Source organism: Nerophis ophidion, linkage group LG19, assembly GCF_033978795.1.
Source record: "Nerophis ophidion isolate RoL-2023_Sa linkage group LG19, RoL_Noph_v1.0, whole genome shotgun sequence".
Taxonomy (NCBI): domain Eukaryota; kingdom Metazoa; phylum Chordata; class Actinopteri; order Syngnathiformes; family Syngnathidae; genus Nerophis; species Nerophis ophidion.
Window position 1 is genome coordinate 5,671,479 of NC_084629.1, and position 22,028 is coordinate 5,693,506.

General features: G+C 41.5%; 1 protein-coding gene across 4 annotated transcripts in view; it reads left to right on the forward strand.

Moving 5' to 3' along the window:
- uggt2 (UDP-glucose glycoprotein glucosyltransferase 2) overlaps positions 1-22,028 on the forward strand; it is a 192,296-nt gene that overhangs the window by 84,836 nt on the left and 85,432 nt on the right. For all 4 annotated transcript variants that reach the window (XM_061879044.1, XM_061879043.1, XM_061879045.1 and 1 more), the window contains exons 24-26: positions 12,134-12,264; positions 12,384-12,479; positions 12,610-12,712. In XM_061879044.1, coding sequence (XP_061735028.1) covers positions 12,134-12,264; positions 12,384-12,479; positions 12,610-12,712 — 330 coding nt within the window. The remainder of the gene's footprint in view (positions 1-12,133; positions 12,265-12,383; positions 12,480-12,609; positions 12,713-22,028) is intronic.

The following is a 22,028-nucleotide window of genomic DNA, read 5'->3' on the forward strand; positions in this document are numbered from 1 at the left end:
AAAGCTTCAACAATTAGTTTCCTCAGTTCCCAAACATTTTTTGAGTGTTGTTAAAAGAAAAGGTGATGTAACACAGTGGTGAACATGCCCTTTCCCAACTACTTCGGCACGTGTTGCAGCCATGAAATTCTAAGTTAATTATTATTTGCAAAAAAAAAAAAAGTTTATGAGTTTGAACATCAAATATCTTGTCTTTGTAGTGCATTCAATTGAATATGTGTTGAAAAGGATTTGCAAATCATTGTATTCCGTTTATATTTACATCTGACACAATTTCCCAACTTATATGGAAACGGGGTTTGTATGATAAGCTGGTGGAAACCAGTAAAAAAGATTCTACTCTGGTGCAAATACTTTTATTTTAAAGTAGAAAAGAAGGAAAACACTATATAGCTGTTGTATATGTACCATATTTTTAGGAGTATAAGTCGCTCCGGAGTACAAGTCGCACCCGCCGAAAACGCATAATAAAGAAGGGGAAAAAACATATATAAGTCGCACTGGAGTATAAGTCGCATTTTTGGGGGAAATGTATTTGATAAAACCCAACACCTTAGGGATTTGAAAGGCAATTTAAAACAAATAAAGAATAGTGAACACCAGGCTGAATAAGTGTACGTTATATGACGCATAAATAACCAACTGAGAAGGTGCTTGGTATGTTAACGTAACATATTATGGTAAGAATCATTCAAATAACTATAACATATAGAACATGCTATACGTTTACCAAACAATCTGTCACTCCTAATCGCTAAATCCCATGAAATCTTATACGTCTAGTCTCTTACATGAATGAGCTAAATAATATTCAATCAATCAATCAATCAATGTTTATTTATATAGCCCCAAATCACAAATGTCTCAAAGGACTGTACAAACCATTACGACTACGACATCCTCGGAAGAACCCACAAAAGGGCAAGGAAAACTCACACCCAGTGGGCAGGGAGAATTCACATCCAGTGGGACGCCAGTGAGAATGCTGACTATGAGAAACCTTGGAGAGGACCTCAGAAGTGGGCAACCCCCCCCCCCCCCCCCCCTCTAGGGACCGAAAGCAATGGATGTCGAGCGGGTCTAACATGATACTGTGAAAGTTCAATCCATAGTGGCTCAACACAGAGTTCAGTTCAAAGCGGATCCAAGACAGCAGCGAGAGTCCCGTCCACAGGAAACCATCCCAAGCGGAGGCGGATCAGCAGCGTAGAGATTGTCCCCAACCGATACACAGGCGAGCGGTCCATCGTGGGTCCCGACGAGCGGTCCATCCTGGGTCTCGACTCTGGACAGCCAGTACTTCATCCGATGGTCATCGGACCAGACCCCCTCCACAAGGGAGGGGGGTTGATATTTTACAGTAATGTGGTAATAATTTCACACATAAGTCACTCCTGAGTAAAAGTCGTTGCCCCTGACCAAACTAAAAAAAAAAACTGCGATGTATAGTCCGAAAAATACGGTATGTATTTAAGAAAGACGGGTATTGTGCATACTTCAACATTTTCATGTAATTTGTAAGATTATAGCCAATGGTTATTTTCCACCCTTTAGTCCCTTGAGGGCAGGTTTATGTTAAATACAAGAACATTTTACATTCATGATAAACGTACAATAGATACACCGTGTGCACTCGGTTACCACATTGCATTGAACTCCCTCAAGGCAAGTAGTGAATATTACATCTCAGGGGCCAGTTGTCCTGAGTTCAACTCTCTGTTTTCTGGATAATTGAGAGTCTTCACCAAAGGGTGGGATGATGGTGACCTGAATATTAACACAAAAGGGTACTTAACTTTTTTTATTTTTTTATTATTCCCAATGTTAAGAATATAAAAGCGTATTCATGAAGGTAAAAAATTATAGGAAGGGCGATTTGCAAAGTGTCTTGGCGGGTTATGGTACTAAACTTAAGGGTTGGAATTGGGGGGTTAAATCACCATAAATGATTCCCAGGCGCAGCACCGCTGCTGCCCACTGCTCCCCTCACCTCCCAGGGAGTGATCAAGGGTGATGGGTCAAATGCAGAGAATAATTCGCCACATCTAGTATGCGTGTGACAATCATTGGTACTTTAACTTTAATTTTAAACCTGTTAAAGATGGACAACTTTGCAATAGCAAATATTAAAAGATCACTGACGTTTTTTTTCTGCTGGTTTAACATATGTGAATTAGTGAATTATATATTATATAGCGCTTTTCTCAAGTGACTCAAAGCGCTTTACATAGTGACACCCAATATCTGAGTTACATTTTAAACCAGTGTGGGTGGCACTGGGAGCAGGTGAGTAAAGTGTCTTGCCCAAGGACACAACGGCAGTAACTAAGATGGCACAAGCGGGAATTGAACCTGCAACTCTCAAGTTGCTGGCACGGCCACTCTACCAACCGAACTATGCCGCCAACATTTAACACTTTACCATTTTTGTTTGTACTGCCCATGATTTCGGTGCATTCGCAATTTGAAGTAAGGGGCTTTGCTCTCCTGCAGATTTTTGAAATGCATATTGTGCGTATTGCTGGCCTGAATTAAGCATTTTTAAGCGCAATCATGGACAATGAACTAAAAATATCAATACTACAGTGGTTTGGCCACAAGATCAATCAATCAATCAATGTTTACTTATATAGCCCTAAATCACTAGTGTCTCAAAGGGCTGCACAAACCACAACACAAACCACTACAACATCCTCGGGTAGGCCCACATAAGGGCAAGGAAAAATCAACCAACTTTACCATTTTTGTTTGTACTTTCTATGTTTTTGGTACAGCCGCATTGTGAAGTTAGCGGCATCATCTTTTAATGCATATTATGCGTATTACTGGCCTGAATTAAGCATTTTTAAGCATAAACATGGACAGCCGAGTGTGAAGCGACCGGAATGAGAATCAGCACCTCCAAATCCGAGTGCATGGTTCTCTCCCGGAAAAGGGTGGAGTGCCATCTCCGGGTTGGGGAGGAGACCCTGCCCCAAAGTGGAGGAGTTCAAGTACCTAGGAGTCTTGTTCACGAGTGGGGGGAAGAGTGGATCGTGAGATCGACAGGCGATCGGTGCGGCGTCTTCAGTAATGCGGACGTTGTATTGATCCGTTGTGGTGACGAAGGAGCTGAGCCGGAAGGCAAAGCTCTCAATTTACCGATCGATCTACGTTCCCCATCCTCACCTATGGTCATGAGCTTTGGGTCATGACCGAAAGGATAAGATCTCGGGTACAAGCGGCCGAAATGAGTTTCCTCCGCGCGGTGGCGGGGCTCTCCCTTAGAGATAGTGGGTGAGAAGCGGCTCTGCCATCCGGGAGGAACTCAAAGTAAAGCCGCTGCTCCTTCACATCGAGAGGAGCCAGATGAGGTGTTTCGGGCATCTGGTCAGGATGCCAGCCCGAACGCCTCCCTAGGGGAAGGTGTTTAGGGCACGTCCAACCGGTAGGAGGCCACGGGGAAGACCCAGGACACGTTGGGAAGACTATGTCTCCCGGCTGGCCTTGGGAACGCCTCGGGATCCCCCGGGGAAGAGCTAGACGAAGTGGCTGGGGAGAGGGAAGTCTGGGGCTTCCCCTGCTTAGGCTGCTGCCCCCGCGACCCGACCTCGGATAAGCGGGAAGAAGATGGATGGATGGATGGATGGAACATGGACTATGAACTATAAATATCGATACTACAGTGGTATTGGCCACAAGATGAGACCAAACCAATCAGCGTAAACTTTTCAGTATTGTGGCCACTGATAGGCTCAAGCAGCATTAGAATATTTCACTAGATAGTATTCCTTTTTTTCGCATAATACATTTCTGTGTGGAGTTTGCATGTTGTGACCGTGTGGGTTCCCTCCGGGTACTCTGGCTTCCTCCCAACTCCAAAAACATGCACCTGGGTATAGGTTGAAACAATGTGACCTCGGACTACGTTAAGGTAACGTGTGGAGTTCCCCAGGGTTCGGTCCTTGGCCCTGCACTCTTCAGCATCTACATGCTGCCGCTAGGTGACATCATACGCAAATACGGTATTAGCTTTCACTGTTATGCTGATGACACCCAACTCTACATGCCCCTAAAGCTGACCAACACGCCGGATTGTAGTCAGCTGGAGGCGTGTCTTAATGAAATTAAACAATGGATGTCCGCTAACTTTTTGCAACTCAACGCCAAAAAAACCGAAATGCTGATTATCGGTCCTGCTAGACACCGAACTCTATTTAATAATACAACTCTAACATTTGACAACCAAACAATTATACAAGGCGACACGGTAAAGAATCTGGGTATTATCTTCGACCCAACTCTCTCCTTTGAGGCACACATTAAAAGCGTTACTAAAACGGCCTTCTTTCATCTCCGTAACATCGCTAAAATTCGCTCCATTCTGTCCACTAAAGACGCTGAGATCATTATCCATGCGTTTGTTACATCTCGCCTGGACTACTGTAACGTATTATTTTCGGGTCTCCCCATGTCTAGCATTAAAAGATTACAGTTGGTACAAAATGCGGCTGCTAGACTTTTGGCAAGAACAAGAAAGTTTGATCACATTACGCCTGTACTGGCTCACCTGCACTGGCTTCCTGTGCACTTAAGATGTGACTTTAAGGTTTTACTACTTACGTATAAAATACTACACGGTCTAGCTCCATCCTATCTTGCCGATTGTATTGTACCATATGTCCCGGCAAGAAATCTGCGTTCAAAGGACTCCGGCTTATTAGTGATTCCCAAAGCCCAAAAAAAGTCTGCGGGCTATAGAGCATTTTCCGTTCGGGCTCCAGTACTCTGGAATACCCTCCCGGTAACAGTTCGCGATGCCACCTCAGTAGAAGCATTTAAGTCTCACCTTAAAACTCATTTGTATACTCTAGCCTTTAAATAGACTCCCTTTTTAGACCAGTTGATCTGCCGTTTCTTTTCTTTTTCTTCTATGTCCCACTCTCCCTTGTGGAGGGGGTCCGGTCCGATCCGGTGGCCATGTACTGCTTGCCTGTGTATCGGCTGGGGACATCTCTGCGCTGCTGGTCCGCCTCCGCTTGGGATGGTTTCCTGCTGGCTCCGCTGTGAACGGGACTCTCGCTGCTGTGTCTTGGATCCTCTTTGGACTGGACTCTCGCGACTGTGTTGTATCCATTGTGGATTGAACTTTCACAGTATCATGTTAGACCCGCTCGACATCCATTGCTTTCCTCCTTTCCAAGGTTCTCATAGTCATCATTTTCACCGACGTCCCACTGGGTCATTATTGTCACCAATGTCCCACTGGGTGTGAGTTTTCCTTGCCCTTATGTGGGCCTACCGAGGATGTCGTGGTGGTTTGTGCAGCCCTTTGAGACACTAGTGATTTAGGGCTATATAAGTAAACATTGATTGATTGATTGAACACTAATTTGGCCCAAGTGTGTGAATGTTGACTGTCTATCTGTGTTAGCCCTGCGATGAGCCGGCGACTTGTCCAAGGTGTACGCTGCCTTCTGCCCGAATGCAGATGGGATAGGCTCCAGCACCCCCCGTCACCCTGAGAGGGACAAGCGGTAGAAGATGGATGGTATTAAGAAGATCCTAAAAATGTGTTTATGTTCTAGCAGTGTAAATATTCGATTTAAAATGGAAAATTCCTACTTTGGAAATTCCTACATCACGGTCAGCCCTGGCACTTGTTAACTGCGATGAACAAGTGAATACAGTAATTATTCAATACATTTTCCGACCACTGGCAGTGGTGTCCAAATCTCACCAAAATTATCCCAAACGTTTCTGTTAGGGGTGTGGGAAAAAAATCGATACAAATTCGAATCGCGATTCTCACGTTGTGCGATTCAGAATTGATTCTCTTTTTTTTTTTTTTTTTGTCCTGTCCAGCTTCTCAGGCAAATCCTATAGTTGATGTAGATGCCCATATCGGCTGTTCAGATTTACTTTACAAAAGAGATTCTCATTTTTAAAAATGTGTTGTTGTTGTTTTTTAAATGTATTTTTAATTTTTTTTATTTTTTATTTTCTTTTAATTAATCAATCCAACAAAACAATACACAGCAATACCATAACAATGCAATCCAATTCCAAAACCAAACCTGACCCAGCAACACTCAGAACTGCAATAAACAGAGCAATTGAGAGGAGACACAAACACGACACAGAACAAACCAAAAGTAGTGAAAACTAAATAAATATGATCAACAACAGTATCAATATTAGTAATAATTTCAGCATAGCAGTGATTAAAAATCCCTCATTGACATTATCATTAGACATTTATAAAAATAAAACACAAAAAAACAATAGTGTCAGTTTCTTACTCTTGCATCGCATCTCATAAGCTTGACAACACACTGTGTCCAATATTTTCACAAAGATAAAATAAGTCATATTTCTGTTTAATTTAATAGTTAATACAAATTTACATTATTGCAATCAGTTGATAAAACATTGTCCTTTACAGTTATAAAAGCTTTTTACAAAAATCTACTACTCTGCTTGCATGTCAGCAGACCGGGGTAGATCCTGCTGTAATCACATGTATTGAATAAATAGAGTGAAGTGAAGTGAATTATATTTATATAGCGCTTTTTCTCTAGTGACTCAAAGCGCTTTACATAGTGAAACCTAATATCTAAGTTACATTCACACCAGTGTGGGTGGCACTGGGAGCAGGTGGGTAAAGTGTCTTGCCCAAGGACACAACGGCAGTAACTAGGATGGCACAAGTGGGAATCGAACCTGCAACCCTCAAGTTGCTGGCACGGCCACTTTACCAACCGTGCTAACCCGCCCTTTTCAATCGGGAAAAAATCGTTTTCGAATCGACAATAGTGTTGAATTAAAAAAAAAAAGATCGATTTTGAATCGAATCGTGACCCCAAGAATCGAATCGTGGGACACCCAAAGATTCACAGCCCTAGTTTCTGTTACATTTGTGCTGTTTTTTTTTTTTTTTTTTTTTTTTAAACCATTTTATGTTATTCACACACAGTTATAAAGAAGTGATGGGTGTATACCTTATAGGTATATAGGACCTTATGGGTCTCCCCATGTCTAGCATTAAAAGATTACAGTTGGTACACAATGCGGCTGCTAGACTTTTGACAAGAACAAGAAAGTTTGATCACATTACGCCTGTACTGGCTCACCTGCACTGGCTTCCTGTGTACTTAAGATGTGACTTTAAGGTTTTACTACTTACGTATAGAATACTACACGGTCTAGCTCCATCCTATCTTGCCGATTGTATTGTACCATATGTCCGGGCAAGAAATCTGCGTTCAAAGGACTCCGGCTTATTAGTGATTCCCAAAGCCCAAAAAAAGTCTGCGGGCTATAGAGCGTTTTCATTTCGGGCTCCAGTACTCTGGAATGCCCTCCCGGTAACAGTTCGAGATGCCACCTCAGTAGAAGCATTTAAGTCTCACCTTAAAACTCATTTGTATACTCTAGCCTTTAAATAGACTCCCTTTTTAGACCAGTTGATCTGCCGTTTCTTTTCTTTTTCTCCTATGTCCCACTCTCCCTTGTGGAGGGGGTCCGGTCCGATCCGATCCGGTGGCCATGTACTGCTTGCCTGTGTATCGGCTGGGGACATCTCTGCGCTGCTGATCCGCCTCCGCTTGGGATGGTTTCCTGCTGGCTCCGCTGTGAACGGGACTCTCGCTGCTGTGTTGGATCCGCTTTGGACTGGACTCTCGCGACTGTGTTGGATCCATTATGGATTGAACTTTCACAGTATCATGTTAGACCCGCTCGACATCCATTGCTTTCCTCCTCTCCAAGGTTCTCTTAGTCATCATTGTCACCGATGTCCCACTGGGTGTGAGTTTTCCTTGCCCTTATGTGGGCCTACCGAGGATGTCGTAGTGGTTTGTGTTGTGGTTTGTGCAGCCCTTTGAGACACTAGTGATTTAGGGCTATATAAGTAAACATTGATTGATTGATTGATTATAGCCAAGCATAGCCTGTCACTGACATGACAGTGACATCATGAGGGGAAATTTAAATGATTCAAAGAGGGGGACAGGGACATGGCTTATTTCCCTTTCAATTTGATAGCGAGTGTCTCTTATGACTGCCTCAAAAATGCCTCATATTGAGTGTGGTGGATCAACATCAGGTGTTTAACGAGGTTTGTGAACAAATATCATGCACAGCCTCTTGGCTGTTTGTGCCGCTGTAATTGCTCCACACATGGCTCCGTTTATGATCGACCATCGTTTCAACAGACTTACTGACACAGCAGTGTACCGCTGTGCTTGCGCATTACGCTTTATACTCAGGCGAAAGAAAACGTAGTTCCCACCAACACTGCGTCTCAATAATTTAGTTTATTTTGATAAATTATCCATATTTTGATATGAGAATTAATGTTGGAGGATAAAAATTTGGTATAGGAGGTAATAATACAAATGTAAAAGCATGAAAAGTAAACAGAATATAAATCTTTTTTTTTTTCTAATCAAATTGATGATGGCAGCCTAAATAGCAAAAATGTAAAATGTTCACAATGGTTGGAGTGTGTGACCAATGCAGGGGTGTCAAACTTTTTTTCATTGAGGGTCACATCGCAGTAATGAGGGCTTTTTGTAATAGTAAATACATATGAATTTCAACGTATAACTGCCTGATGATATTATTACACAATTGCATAGGCCAGGGGTCGGGAACCTTTTTGACTGAAAGAGCCAAGAAGCCAAATATTTTAAAATGTATTTCCCTAAGAGCCATATAATATTTTTTTTAACACTGAACACAACTAAACGCGTGCATTTTTTAAGTAAGACCAACATTTCCAGAGTATAATAGGCCTCTTATTCTTTATAATAACGTTGTTATTCTGAAGCTAACTGTGGAGGGGGCGTGGCCTGCAGCAAAGCAGGATGTTGCCAGGACCGGCCTCGAAATCAGCGACAGGTGCGTAGAAGGCCCACCTGGGCCTTTTTATCTAATCACCTGTCGCTCTGTTATAAGCAGCAGCCAGGAGGAGAGACAGGGTTGGAGCTGGAGCCAGAGCGCGAGTGAGGACGAAAGAGAAAAAGACAATTGCTGGAAAGCAACTGGGAGAAAAATTAAATAAAACAATATTGTAACCCTAAAACAGGCTCTTGGTGGTCTGAAGAACCCCTAGGAGGGCAAGCCCCACACTAACCAATAATAAATAAATTACTTCTTACCATTAATGCAACTTCTTGAACATAAAAAGCATGAGAATGTTTTGTATTTTGAACGTTATTTTTAACACTGTGATTACGAGTGGAATTATTCATTACTTATCGTATTAAGCAATGTCAGCTCAGAGCCAGGTGCAGTCATCAAAAGAGCCACATCTGGCTCTAGAGCAGGGGTAGGGAACCTATGGCTCTAGAGCCAGATGTGGCTCTTTTGATGACTGCACCTGGCTCTTAGATAAATCTTAGCTGACATTGCTTAAAATGGTAAGTAATGAATAATACTGCTGGTAATCACAAAAATAACGTTCAAAATATAAAACATTCTCATGCATTTTAATTTATCCATCCTGCCAGGTTGAGTTGTTGACGAACCCCAAGATGCAGAGATGGTGGCAGGCATTGTAAAGGAAAACTTGATTTAATGTCCAAAATATAAAGGAAAAACATAAACCAGGAACCAGGAACGGACAAATTGGAAACAGGAAACAGGAACCAGCAAACAGGAACTAGGAACAATAAAGACGGAAAGCAGTCCACGGCATGCTGGAACAGCGACAAGTAGTAGCACAACATCGACAGGTATTAGTGACAATAATCCAGCCCTGACTGGAGGAGAAAGCAGGTCTAAATAGTGGCAGGCTGATTGACACCAGGTGTGGCCAGGTGCCAATCAGCCACAGTTAACGAACCCCAAGATGCAGAGATGGTGGCAGGCATTGTAAAGGAAAACACGATTTAATGTCCAAAATATAAAGAAAAAACATAAACCAGGAACCAGGACCGGACAAATTGGAAACAGGAAACAGGAACCAGCAAACAGGAACTAGGAACAATAAAGACGGAAAGCAGTCCACGGCATGCTGGAACAGCGACAAGTAGTAGCACAACATCGACAGGTATTAGTGACAATAATCCAGCCCTGACTGGAGGAGAAAGCAGGTCTAAATAGTGGCAGGCTGATTGACACCAGGTGTGGCCAGGTGCCAATCAGCCACAGTTAACGAACCCCAAGATGCAGAGATGGTGGCAGGCATTGTAAAGGAAAACATGATTTAATGTCCAAAATATAAAGAAAAAACATAAACCAGGAACCAGGAACGGACAAATTGGAAACAGGAAACAGGAACCAGCAAACAGGAACTAGGAACAATAAAGACGGAAACAGTCCACGGCATGCTGGAACAGCGACAAGTAGTAGCACAACATCGACAGGTATTAGTGACAATAATCCAGCCCTGACTGGAGGAGAAAGCAGGTCTAAATAGTGGCAGGCTGATTGACACCAGGTGTGGCCAGGTGCCAATCAGCCACAGTTAAGGGGAAACAGCACTCAGGGAGACAAACAGGAACAGGAACTAAAGGCAGAAAACAAAGACAAATGCAGAGGAAAAACTAAGACATAGTCAAACTGTCAAGGACAAGCCTGACACATCCGGTTTCTACGGTACCTGTTCAAGAAGTCGCATTAATGGTAAGAAGTATTTTATTTATTGTTGGTTAGCTTCAGAATAACAATGTTATTAAAAAGAACAAGAGACTTATTACACTCTAAAAATGTTAGTCTTACTTAAAAATGGACGCATTTAGTTGTATTCAGTCTTAAAAAAAATATTATATGGCTCTCACGGAAATACTTTTCAAAATATTTGGCTTGTATGGCTCTTTCAGCCAAAAAGGTTCCCGACCCCTTCTCTAGAGCCGTAGGTTCCCTCCCCCGGGCATAGGCAATCAACAAAGCACTTCATCTTTCTTACTGAATGTATCCATTCGTTAAATTTGGACAGAAATACAACATTTACTGAATACAATTGCGTGTCTTTTAAACTAACTGAAAATGCAAAAAGATAAAAACATTACATCAACATATATTCGAAACATTTTGCCCAACATAAAATGAAAATATAGATATCTGCTTGTCACCCTGACCAATGATTTCAATTTATTCATATGTTCAGTAAGAAGGAGGAAGTTCTTTATTGATGAATATTATTTCCAGGGTTATGCGGGCCACATAAAATGATGTGGAAGGCCAGATCTGGCTCTAGGACAGGGGTGTCAAAGTCAAATACAGAGCGGGCCAAAATTTAAAACTGAACAAAGCCGCGGGCCAAGGGTTGAACAAATTAACCTTTTAATAGGGACCCAAACAAGTTTTACATTGAATATTGAACAAGCAAGGCTTATATAACTTTATAGTGACATGCAAAATCGAGTTTCAAATAATAATAATAATTCAAAAATATCAATGGCATATCAAATAAAATTTAAATAAAAATTTAATGCCTCTTTTCGGCGGTGGGGTTGAGTTGGACGGGGTTTGGTGATAGCGGGGGGTGTATATTGTAGCGTCCCAGAAGAGTTAGTGCTGCAAGGCGTTCTGGGTATTTGTTCTGTTGTGTTTATGTCGTGTTACGGTGCGGATGTTCTCCCGAAATGTGTCATTCTTGTTTGGTGTGGGTTCACAGTGTGGCGCATATTTGTAACAGTGTTAAAGTTATTTATACGGCCACCCTCAGTGTGACCTGTATGGCTGTTGACCAAGTATGCCTTGCATTCACTTGTGTGTGTATAAGCCGCATATATTATGTTACTTACGCTGTTTGTATGGAGGAAAAGCGGACGTGGAGACAGGTTGTAGAGAACGCCAAAGGCAGTGCCTTTAAATCCCACCCCAAATATTGTTGTCCGGGATGAAATTCAGGAGGGGCATTGAACTTCGGGAGTCTCCCGGGAAAATTGAGAGGGTTGGCAAGTAAGAGTGTTAGCGGTAAATGCGGTGTTACAGCGGCGGGCCAGCTCTAATGTTAATTTGATATTGCCTCAAGGGCCAAGTGAAATTACACGGCGGGCCAAATTTGACATCCATGCTCTAGGGCCTTAAGTTTGACAAATGCTATTTGTTTTAAAGCAAACAGCATCCCTCCACATGTCCATTCTGATGTGCAGCACAATGTAACAAGTTTTGTTTTTCGCACACGTGTCTTGTGCGTCAGATCCTCGGGCCACTCGAGGAGCAAGAGGAATTCACGGAGGAGGATTTCCAGTTGCTGGAAAAGATCACTCGAAGCGGCTCCGCAGAGAAAGTCAAAGCCCAAGTTAAACTGATGAAATTGAAGCCAAAGCAGTAGGTTCCTTTTTTTTTTTGTTTGCCCAGCAAAAACTATTATACCTTTTGCTGTTTTTTTAATCGAAGAATATTTTTTAAAAAACACCTTGATGACCAGAACTCTTTTTTTATATTAGCTCCAGTGACCTGGTCATGAAGGTTGATGCCCTCCTAACTGCAGCCCCGAAGGGAGAAGTCAGAAGGGATGTGAACTTTCCCCAAAACATCCACAGGTGGGCAATTGTGCTTCCGCAGCCTGAGGGGGAAGTGCTCATTTGTGTATCCACTTTTCTAAGATGGATTAAACTTTTTTTTTTTCTTTTTGGGTTGGCATTGTTAACCCTGTTTTGTTTTCCTTTTCAGTGTGCTCCAGCTCTTGCCACGTGAAAACGAAGTGTTCTATGATGTGGTGGCCATTGTTGACCCACTTACCAGAGCGGCACAGAAGCTGTCCACTCTGCTGATTGTGAGTTAATACTCTTCTCTAATATACTACCCAAGAATATACAACAATTCTTCTCAACAAAAATATAATCTTAGAGAAAAATGTAATTTAAAACATTTATACGCATGTACAACACTTATGACCTTTGGTATATCAGTATGTGGAATTAATCCAATCCACTTTATTTATATAGCACATTTAAACAACAATAACGTTTCCAAAGTGCTGCACAGCCATGTTAAAAACAATATTATGCTCCACCAATGACTGAATAAAACAAAAAATAAATAAAAATAAAAACAAATATGCTTTATGGACTTGGAGAAGGCATTCGACCGTGTCCCTCGGGAAGTCCTGTGGGGAGTGCTCAGAGAGTATGGGGTATCGGACTGTCTTATTGTGGCGGTCCGTTCCCTGTACAATCAGTGCCAAAGCTTGGTCCGCATTGCCGGCAGTAAGTCGAACACATTTCCAGTGAGGGTTGGACTCCGCCAAGGCTGTCCTTTGTCACCGATTCTGTTCATAACTTTTATGGACAGAATTTCTAGGCGCAGTCAAGGCGTTGAGGGGTTCCGCTTTGGTGACCGCAGGATTAGGTCTCTGCTTTTTGCAGATGATGTGGTCCTGATGGCTTCATCTGACCGGGATCTTCAGCTCTCGCTGGATCGGTTCGCAGCCGAGTGTGAAGCGACCGGAATGAGAATCAGCACCTCCAAGTCCGAGTCCATGGTTCTCGCCCGGAAAAGGGTGGAGTGCCATCTCCGGGTTGGGGAGGAGACCCTGCCCCAAGTGGAGGAGTTCAAGTACCTAGGAGTCTTGTTCACGAGTGAGGGAAGAGTGGATCGTGAGATCGACAGGCGGATCGGTGCGGCGTCTTCAGTAATGCGGACGTTGTACCGATCCGTTGTGGTGAAGAAGGAGCTGAGCCGGAAGGCAAAGCTCTCAATTTACCGGTCGATCTACGTTCCCATCCTCACCTATGGTCATGAGCTTTGGGTCATGACCGAAAGGATAAGATCACGGGTACAAGCGGCCGAAATGAGTTTCCTGCGCCGTGTGGCGGGTCTCTCCCTTAGAGATAGGGTGAGAAGCTCTGCCATCCGGGAGGAACTCAAAGTAAAGCCGCTGCTCCTTCACATCGAGAGGAGCCAGATGAGGTGGTTCGGGCATCTGGTCAGGATGCCACCCGAACGCCTCCCCAGGGAGGTGTTTAGGGCACGTCCAACCGGTAGGAGGCCACGGGGAAGACCCAGGACACGTTGGGAAGACTATGTCTCCCGGCTGGCCTGGGAACGCCTCGGGATCCCCCGGGAAGAGCTAGACGAAGTGGCTGGGGAGAGGGAAGTCTGGGTTTCCCTGCTTAGGCTGTTGCCCCCGCGACCCGACCTCGGATAAGCGGAAGACGATGGATGGATGGATGGAAAAACAAATATGATTAAAAACTATTTTAAAGGGTAAAATCAATTAAAACAGTAAAATTAAAATCAAAGTGTATAAAAAACACAGCAAGAAGAATTCACGGAGGAATAATAATTAAATTATGGAATGGATTAAGCAAAGAAATCAAACAGTGCACTAATATGATACACTTCAAGAAACTCTTCAAACAAAGTGTTTACAAAGTACAAAAAAGAAGAACCATGATAAACAATATGAATTTATTTCATCCATCCATTCATTTTGTAGATAATCTTACTTATGTCACCATATTAAATATAACTTACCTCACTAATTATTATTTAGGTATTTATTTATATTTAATGTCAGTACTTATGGATTATATTGTGAATAAATTGAGAACAAGAAGTGAACAAAAGTTTTAGCAACAGCTATATAAAGGAAAATGGGGTAGGATTTTATAAGCTCTGCTTCTTCCTACTCCTTTTCAAACATGTTGAATAGAGAAACTGGAAATTGTGATGTATCATGTTGTATGCATGCATGTTAAAAAAAAAAAACAACTCAACTCAGTATTTATGTCTTGGCCAGACGACAACAACATTTATGTATAATATTGGGGGGTTGGTGGGTTGTTGGGGGTTGAATTTTTCAAAGGGAAATTTGCTTTATATATCTTTAACAGTAATAAAACCGGAAGGTATTCGGGAATAAGTTGCAGTAAAATTGTTATATAAGGCGCATTGTCATTCAATAATTTATCTTCGTATGTATTAAGACCCTCTATGTAGGAGGGGGGAGTCTTCCCAGAGTCAATAGTTCTACAGCTGTTGAGGGGTGACTTGAACTGAAGTTTAATAATTTAATCTACAAAATAGGAGTAAGTACAGACAACACAAATACCATGAAGAGAGTTTGGAGCTGTCAAGCCATGGTTGCCTGTCTTCCCATTTAATTGACCTCACGTTTGCCCCGCCTTGGTGGCAGCAATCAAAACTGAAACTTAACTTTTGGTATGCCTAGTACTACACACTCCCCTCCACTCTCTCTCTCTCTTCAGGCTTGTATCGCATGACATCATTTATAATGACCTATGCGGGAAAATGCACTGGTAATAACACGGGGTGCATTCATTGTCTGTATCTTCTTCTAACAGAATAAAAGTAATGCGTTCTTATTCTGCCAAAAGGAGTGAAAATATTCCTTAACACATGCATCTCTGCCCCCATGGGTGGTAGGCCCTACGCACAGCACGGGATCTGCGTATGTATTAGGGTTGCGAATCTTTGGGTGTGCCACGATTCGATTCAATATCGATTCTAGGGGTCGCGATTCCATTATATATGGATTTTTTTTTTTTTGATTCAACGCGATTCTCGGTTCAAAAACGATATTTTTCCGTTTCAGAACGATTCTGTATTCATTCAATACATAGGATTTCAGCAGGATCTACCCCAGTCTGCTGACGTGCTAGCAGAGTAGTAGATTTTCTTAAAAAGCTTTTATGATTTTAAAGGACAATGTTTTTTCAACTGATTGCAATATTGTAAATTTGTTTTAACTATTAAACGAACGAAAAATATGACTTATTTTATCTTTGTGAAAACATTGGACACAGTGTGTTGTCAAGCTTATGAGATTCGATGCAAGTGTAAGCCACTGTGACACTATTGTTCTTTTATTTTTTTTATTTTTTTAAATGTGTTATGAAAATGTCAATGAGGGATTTTTAATCACTGCTATGTTGTAAATATAACTAATATTGATACAGTTGTTGATAATATTAATTTTTGTTTCACTACTTTTGGTTTGTTCTGTGTGGTGTTTGTGTCTCCTCAATTGCTCTGTTTATTGCAGTTCTGAGTGTTGCTGGGTCAGGTTTGGTTTTGGAATTGGATTGCATTGTTATGGTATTGCTGTTTATTGTTCTGTTGGATTGATAAAAATAAAATAAAATAAAAAATTAATAAAAAAATAAAAATGAAAAAATCGATTTAAAAAAAAAAAAGGGGAATCGATTCTGAGTCTCATAACGTGAGAATCGCGATTCATATTCGAATTGATTTTTTTCCCACACCCCTAGTATGTATCTAGTGAGAGACGGCCGTGACGCTGGTTTTTAAGATATTAAAAGGCCAAGGAAAGAATCTTCCACTGTGTTTAATAAGGTCCAAGTTCCTCTATATGACGTGAGTGTTTAGGTATTTTTTATTGTATTTAATTTGTTGTAGAAATGTTAGTCTGTCCCACGTTGTGAACTGAACTCTGTGTGGTGCAGTTCCCGGGCCTCATTTGGCCGCCATTTCAATAACCCTGTCCTAAAGTTTGTAATATACTCTTGTGTTGCGTACCTTGCGTCCCCTCCCCTTGCGTTGCTTCCTGCAAGGCTGGCTTGCACCACCAAATAAATCTAAGGTTTGCGTCGGCTACACAGAACCCACAGCTGTGATTGGCAAGTTTTTGCCAAGAAGTGTCCCTGAACACAGGCAAGCAGACTTTGGGCTTGAAATGCACAAAGTAGTGTATGAAAAAAACAACAGTAATTAAACATTTGCATGCAATGGAAGATGGATGGAGACTGATATTTCAGCAATAATCACGCCTCGGGTCTAATTAATATCTCCGTGGCCTCTAAAAATAATTACTGAAATGTGTTTTTCAGCTTGTTGTGTTGTTGCGTACAGAAGTAGTCACAAAGTACGACACTCTTTCAACTTTGATTGCCACTCTTGTGCTAAAAACGGATTTAATTTGCGACACATGTCCTTTCTCAAACACAATATTTCTTATTCTCCGTCAATAATCTTTCAGGCACTGGATATTTACAAACATTTGTTAACTCTGAACATGACCATACAGATTAACACCAGCAAGTTTTTAAGTTACAATAATTAAACAGTTTTATTAACATGATAGCCCTCTCTTGTCTCGTGTCCCAAACGACCGAATAGCATTGCAAATGATAATTGCGTCCTCTGCCGCGATTCGTTCCTAAATTGCACGGTTCATCTTCACAAAGGTATTTTCCTCTGGTTTATAAGTAAAATGTCCATTAAAAGTACACTACTGATAGTGGACGATTAGTTCCATTGTAGACGAAGATTTTGATGTTGTGGTTTTTGCCTATCGTCACTCCTCACAAGAAAGAAATACAGTATCTCGTCAACAACAGTTCCCCTTAGTGTTTTGAAAACGAATTACAAGTCTGGCGCCACTTCCCACGGAAGAACTATAAATCAAACAAGACGCCGTCATAGGGGACACAAATAAGGTGAGGCAAGAGTATACACCAGGCTTAAGCCCTTTAATGCAGCGATTCTAAAACTGTGGTACATGTACTATGAGAGGTATGCAGGCTCCATCCAGTAGCACGCCAAAGAACCAGTTAATTAAATATTCCAACACAGTGTTACTGTTCAAACTGTTTAATGTTACAGTGGCCAAAAATATTAAATATACTTGTTAAAGTTAAGGTCCCAACGATATTCACACATACACTAGGTGTGGCGAAATTATCCTCTGCATTTGACCCATTCCCAAGTTGGGAGGTGTGGGGAGCAGTGAGCAACAGCGATGGCCACGCTCAGGAATCATTTTGGTGATTTAACCCCCGATTCCAACCCCTTAAAGCCGAGTGCCAAGCAGGGAGACAATGGGTCCCATTTTTACAGTCTTTGGTATGACTCGGCCGGGGTTTGATTGATTAAAACTTTAAAGCCCAAAAAAAGTCTGCGGGCTATAGAGCGTTTTCCGTTCGGGCTCCAGTACTCTGGAATGCCCTCCCGGTAACAGTTCGAGATGCCACCTCAGTAGAAGCATTTAAGTCTCACCTTAAAACTCATTTGTATACTCTAGCCTTTAAATAGACTCCCTTTTTAGACCAGTTGATCTGCCGTTTCTTTTCTTTTTCTTCTATGTCCCACTCTCCCTTGTGGAGGGGGTCCGGTCCGGTCACGATCCACTCTTCCCTCACTCGTGAACAAGACTCCTAGGTACTTGAACTCCTCCACTTGGGGCAGGGTCTCCTCCCCAACCCGGAGATGGTATTCCACCCTTTTCCGGGCGAGAACCATTGCTGATTCTCATTCCGGTCGCTTCACACTCGGCTGCGAACCGATCCAGCGAGAGCTGAAGATCCCGGTCAGATGAAGCCATCAGGACCACATCATCTGCAAAAAGCAGAGACCTAATCCTGCGGCCACCAAACCGGAACCCCTCAACGCCTTGACTGCGCCTAGAAATTCTGTCCATAAAAGTTATGAACAGAATCGGTGACAAAGGACAGCCTTGGCGGAGTCCAACCCTCACTGGAAACGTGTTCGACTTACTGCCAGCAATGCGGACCAAGCTCTGACACTGATCATACAGGGAGTGGACCGCCACTATAAGACAGTCCGATACCCCATACTCTCTGAGCACTCCCCACAGGACTTCCCGAGGGACACGGTCGAATGCCTTCTCCAAGTCCACAAAGCACATGTAGACTGGTTGGGCAAACTCCCATGCACCCTCAAGAACCCTGCCGAGAGTATAGAGCTGGTCCACAGTTCCACGACCAGGACGAAAAGTGGATTGTCCACTTTGTAACATTAGGAGACAGTACAAACTGAATCGTGTCAGGCACACCAGCAGCATCGTCTTCATATTTTCATGTATAAATGTCTGTCGTTTGGATGTTTGGTGTCTTTGGCTGCATTACACGAAGGCTGGCTTCTGCTTCGCGTGATGGGCTCCGGCTTAGCTGCGGTCGGGCTGTCTTGCCAGGTCAGCTCCAAAGTAAAACATGCATTTAATGCTTCGTTTCTCTGACTTGTCGTCCGCTTCTTCTTCTCGGTACGCTCCTTTGGATTCGCTTTGACCCAAATTCATCCTTGCAACTTAAAGAATAACAAAAAAAATTTGAGAGAAAACTCATATCTCAAAAGACTAAGTTGGTGCACTCTTAAGTTGAGGTACCACTGTATTCTGGAATTCAAATTACAATTAAACTACCCGAAATGTTGATTTTTCAAAGTGATTAACTTTCATTATCTGTTAGTTTTTTTTTTTAATTCTTATTATGGTTCTACAACTTTATCCTTAGGCATGCTGTCCATTTTAACAAAAGTTTTAGTCAACAAATATGACATTAAAAAAAATAGGTGTGATAATAATTTTTTATCTAGGGTTGACCTGATCTGATATCACACTACGACCTGTATATAATATACATGTATAGCCATCCTGCCAACTCACCTCAGAGTGCTAGATACCTTACCAACTTTATTTATGAAGCCCTTTAAAAACAACCACAGTTGAAAAACAAAAGGCTGTACACTACATACAAAAATACAGGCAAAGGACAGACCAAAACTTATACGTTTAAAACATATTTAAAATATATACACTGTAAGTATATATATATATATATATATATATATATATATATATATATATATATATATATATATATATATATGTATTTATATATGTATATATATATATATATATATTTATATATGTATATATATATATATATATTTATATATGTATGTATGTATGTGTATATGTATACATATATATATATATATATGTGTGTGTTTGTGTGTGTGTGTGTGTGTGTGTGTGTGTGTATGTATATGTGTATATATATATATATATGTGTGTGTATATATATATATATATATATATATATATTAGGGGTGGGCAAATTAATGTGTTAATTACGAGTTAACTCATCAATCTATTAACGCCGACAATTATTTTATCGCGCATTTGCGTATGTTGTTTACATGCTTTTATTTTGTTAACGCCTTTTCTTAACAAGATGGCGGCGCCCGGACGGGCTTCGGCGTGGAGTAGCTCTTGGTAAAGATGCAACATTTGGCAAAATACCGGACAATTCTGCAAATTTCATGGCTGGCTTACAGCGTGGTCACTCCGGGATCACTTACGACCGCCAGACAATTCTGGATGTGGATAGATCGGGCCGTTTTGGACTGAATGACGCGTGCTTGCTAGACGGGCTAGCTAGCATGGGAATACTTTGCCGGCTACATCCAGCGGCCTGTGAAGCAGCGGAGTATATGTGTTGTCTGTCTATTTATGAATAATGCAGACGAGGAGTGTTGGGTGAGTTCTTAACGTTTACTTTCAGAGCGTGCATATCACAACATACAAGATGCCGTCATGGCGACACACAACCTTTAACGGGCTACCGCGCATGCTCGTCACTCCTGTTGCATGCTGGGTAGGGTAGTTCTTTTTTTCCCTGGCTCATAACATCACAATATAGTACCATGTATATGATGCCTTCAGTTTATCAAAGCACCAAGCAAACAATCGGAAAATTCCCATCATATCAATTCTTAGATATGGTCGTAATTATTTTAAGTGCACTACGCAGAATAAACACAACATTATTAATATTGTTACTACGGATAATTTGATCAAAAATTCCCTAAAACAGCCCACTACCTATAATATAGTTTTTTTTAAACATAAGATCCCTGATAAAAAAAAAATTTTCTGCTGTTTCCTCAGAAATTGCCTGTTCAGATGTTATGATTGTTGCTCAGAGATTTGTATCTAGATTATATTTATTTTCCATAACAAACAGGTTAACTTAAATACCCTGGCAGTGGAAATAAGTTTAAATGTTTGTATTTACATGTTTTGAGTTGATTTTCATAAAATATGCTATTTAACTGCTATTGTTTAACAAGGACTGATTTAAATTGTGGTAAGCATAATTGTCGCACATTTAGTCAAATACAACATACCACTTTGTCAGAACAGACTTGGTGAAAGACAAGTAGGTATTTTCCATAGAAATCCGCCATTTCTCTGCATCTTATTGTGCAGATGGCCCCGGCTTAATATGAAAATATGAGTCACTTTCTTTAGACAGTCCAATTAAATCAGTCGCCATCCGCAGACATTGTTTGCTATGTGCTCTCAGTGCAGTGCGCAGTAGAAATCATGATTGCGGCATATTGACCACCTCTCAAAACCACTGAGTCATTGTTGATTTTACCTCTTTTAAATCATGTGTTTATTATATACGGTTGTCAGTAGGGCTCTGTTGCAAGTGTTTGGCTCAGCAACTGGAAGGTTGGAGGATCAATACTCACTATATAGCTTGATTTAACACAGACCAATAAAGCCACAGACGCATTGTGGACCAAAATTTTGGAGAGTCTGACAGCCTGCTGCCAATTCCTATTATAAGTCATTGAAAGCCCTACTTTGTGCCTCATTTTTTCAGGCACCGCACTGAAATTTTTCCCCCATTTGCTTTACCACACAACTTTATGTAGCATGGATTCAGCATACCATAGTAAATAGTGGCCTGCGCTTTAAATGACGCTGTGCCTCGATTAATTACCGAATGTGTCATCCACTTGAACAAATAAATGCCTAATCTCAAATAAACAAGGAACAGGTGCTGCCACTGGGTTTCTGTAAATAGCTTTACTATGACATCTGATGCCACCATGTGTCACAGTACACACAATATGAACCATTTGTACCAATAACAATTGTTTTAATGCTACTGTCGAATTATAACGCTGTATCTGGATCTGTTTAATAGTATAACTATACGGTTAGAATGTCCGCCCTGAGATCGGTAGGCTGTGAGTCCAAACCCCGGCCGAGTCATACATAAAACTATAAAAAATAGAACGCATCTGTTTGACACTCAGCATCAAAAGTTGTAATTGGGGGTTAAATCACCAAAAATGATTCCCGAGCGCGGCCTCCGCTACTGCTCACTGCTCCACTCGCCTCCCAGGGGGGTAATCAAGGGTGATGGGTGAAATGCAGAGAATAATTTTGCCACACTTACTTTGTGTGTGACAATCATGGGTACTTTAACTTTAACTTAATACAGTGGTACCTCAACTTAAAGGGGAACTGCAAATTAAAAAAAAAAATTGCCTATCATTCACAATCCCCA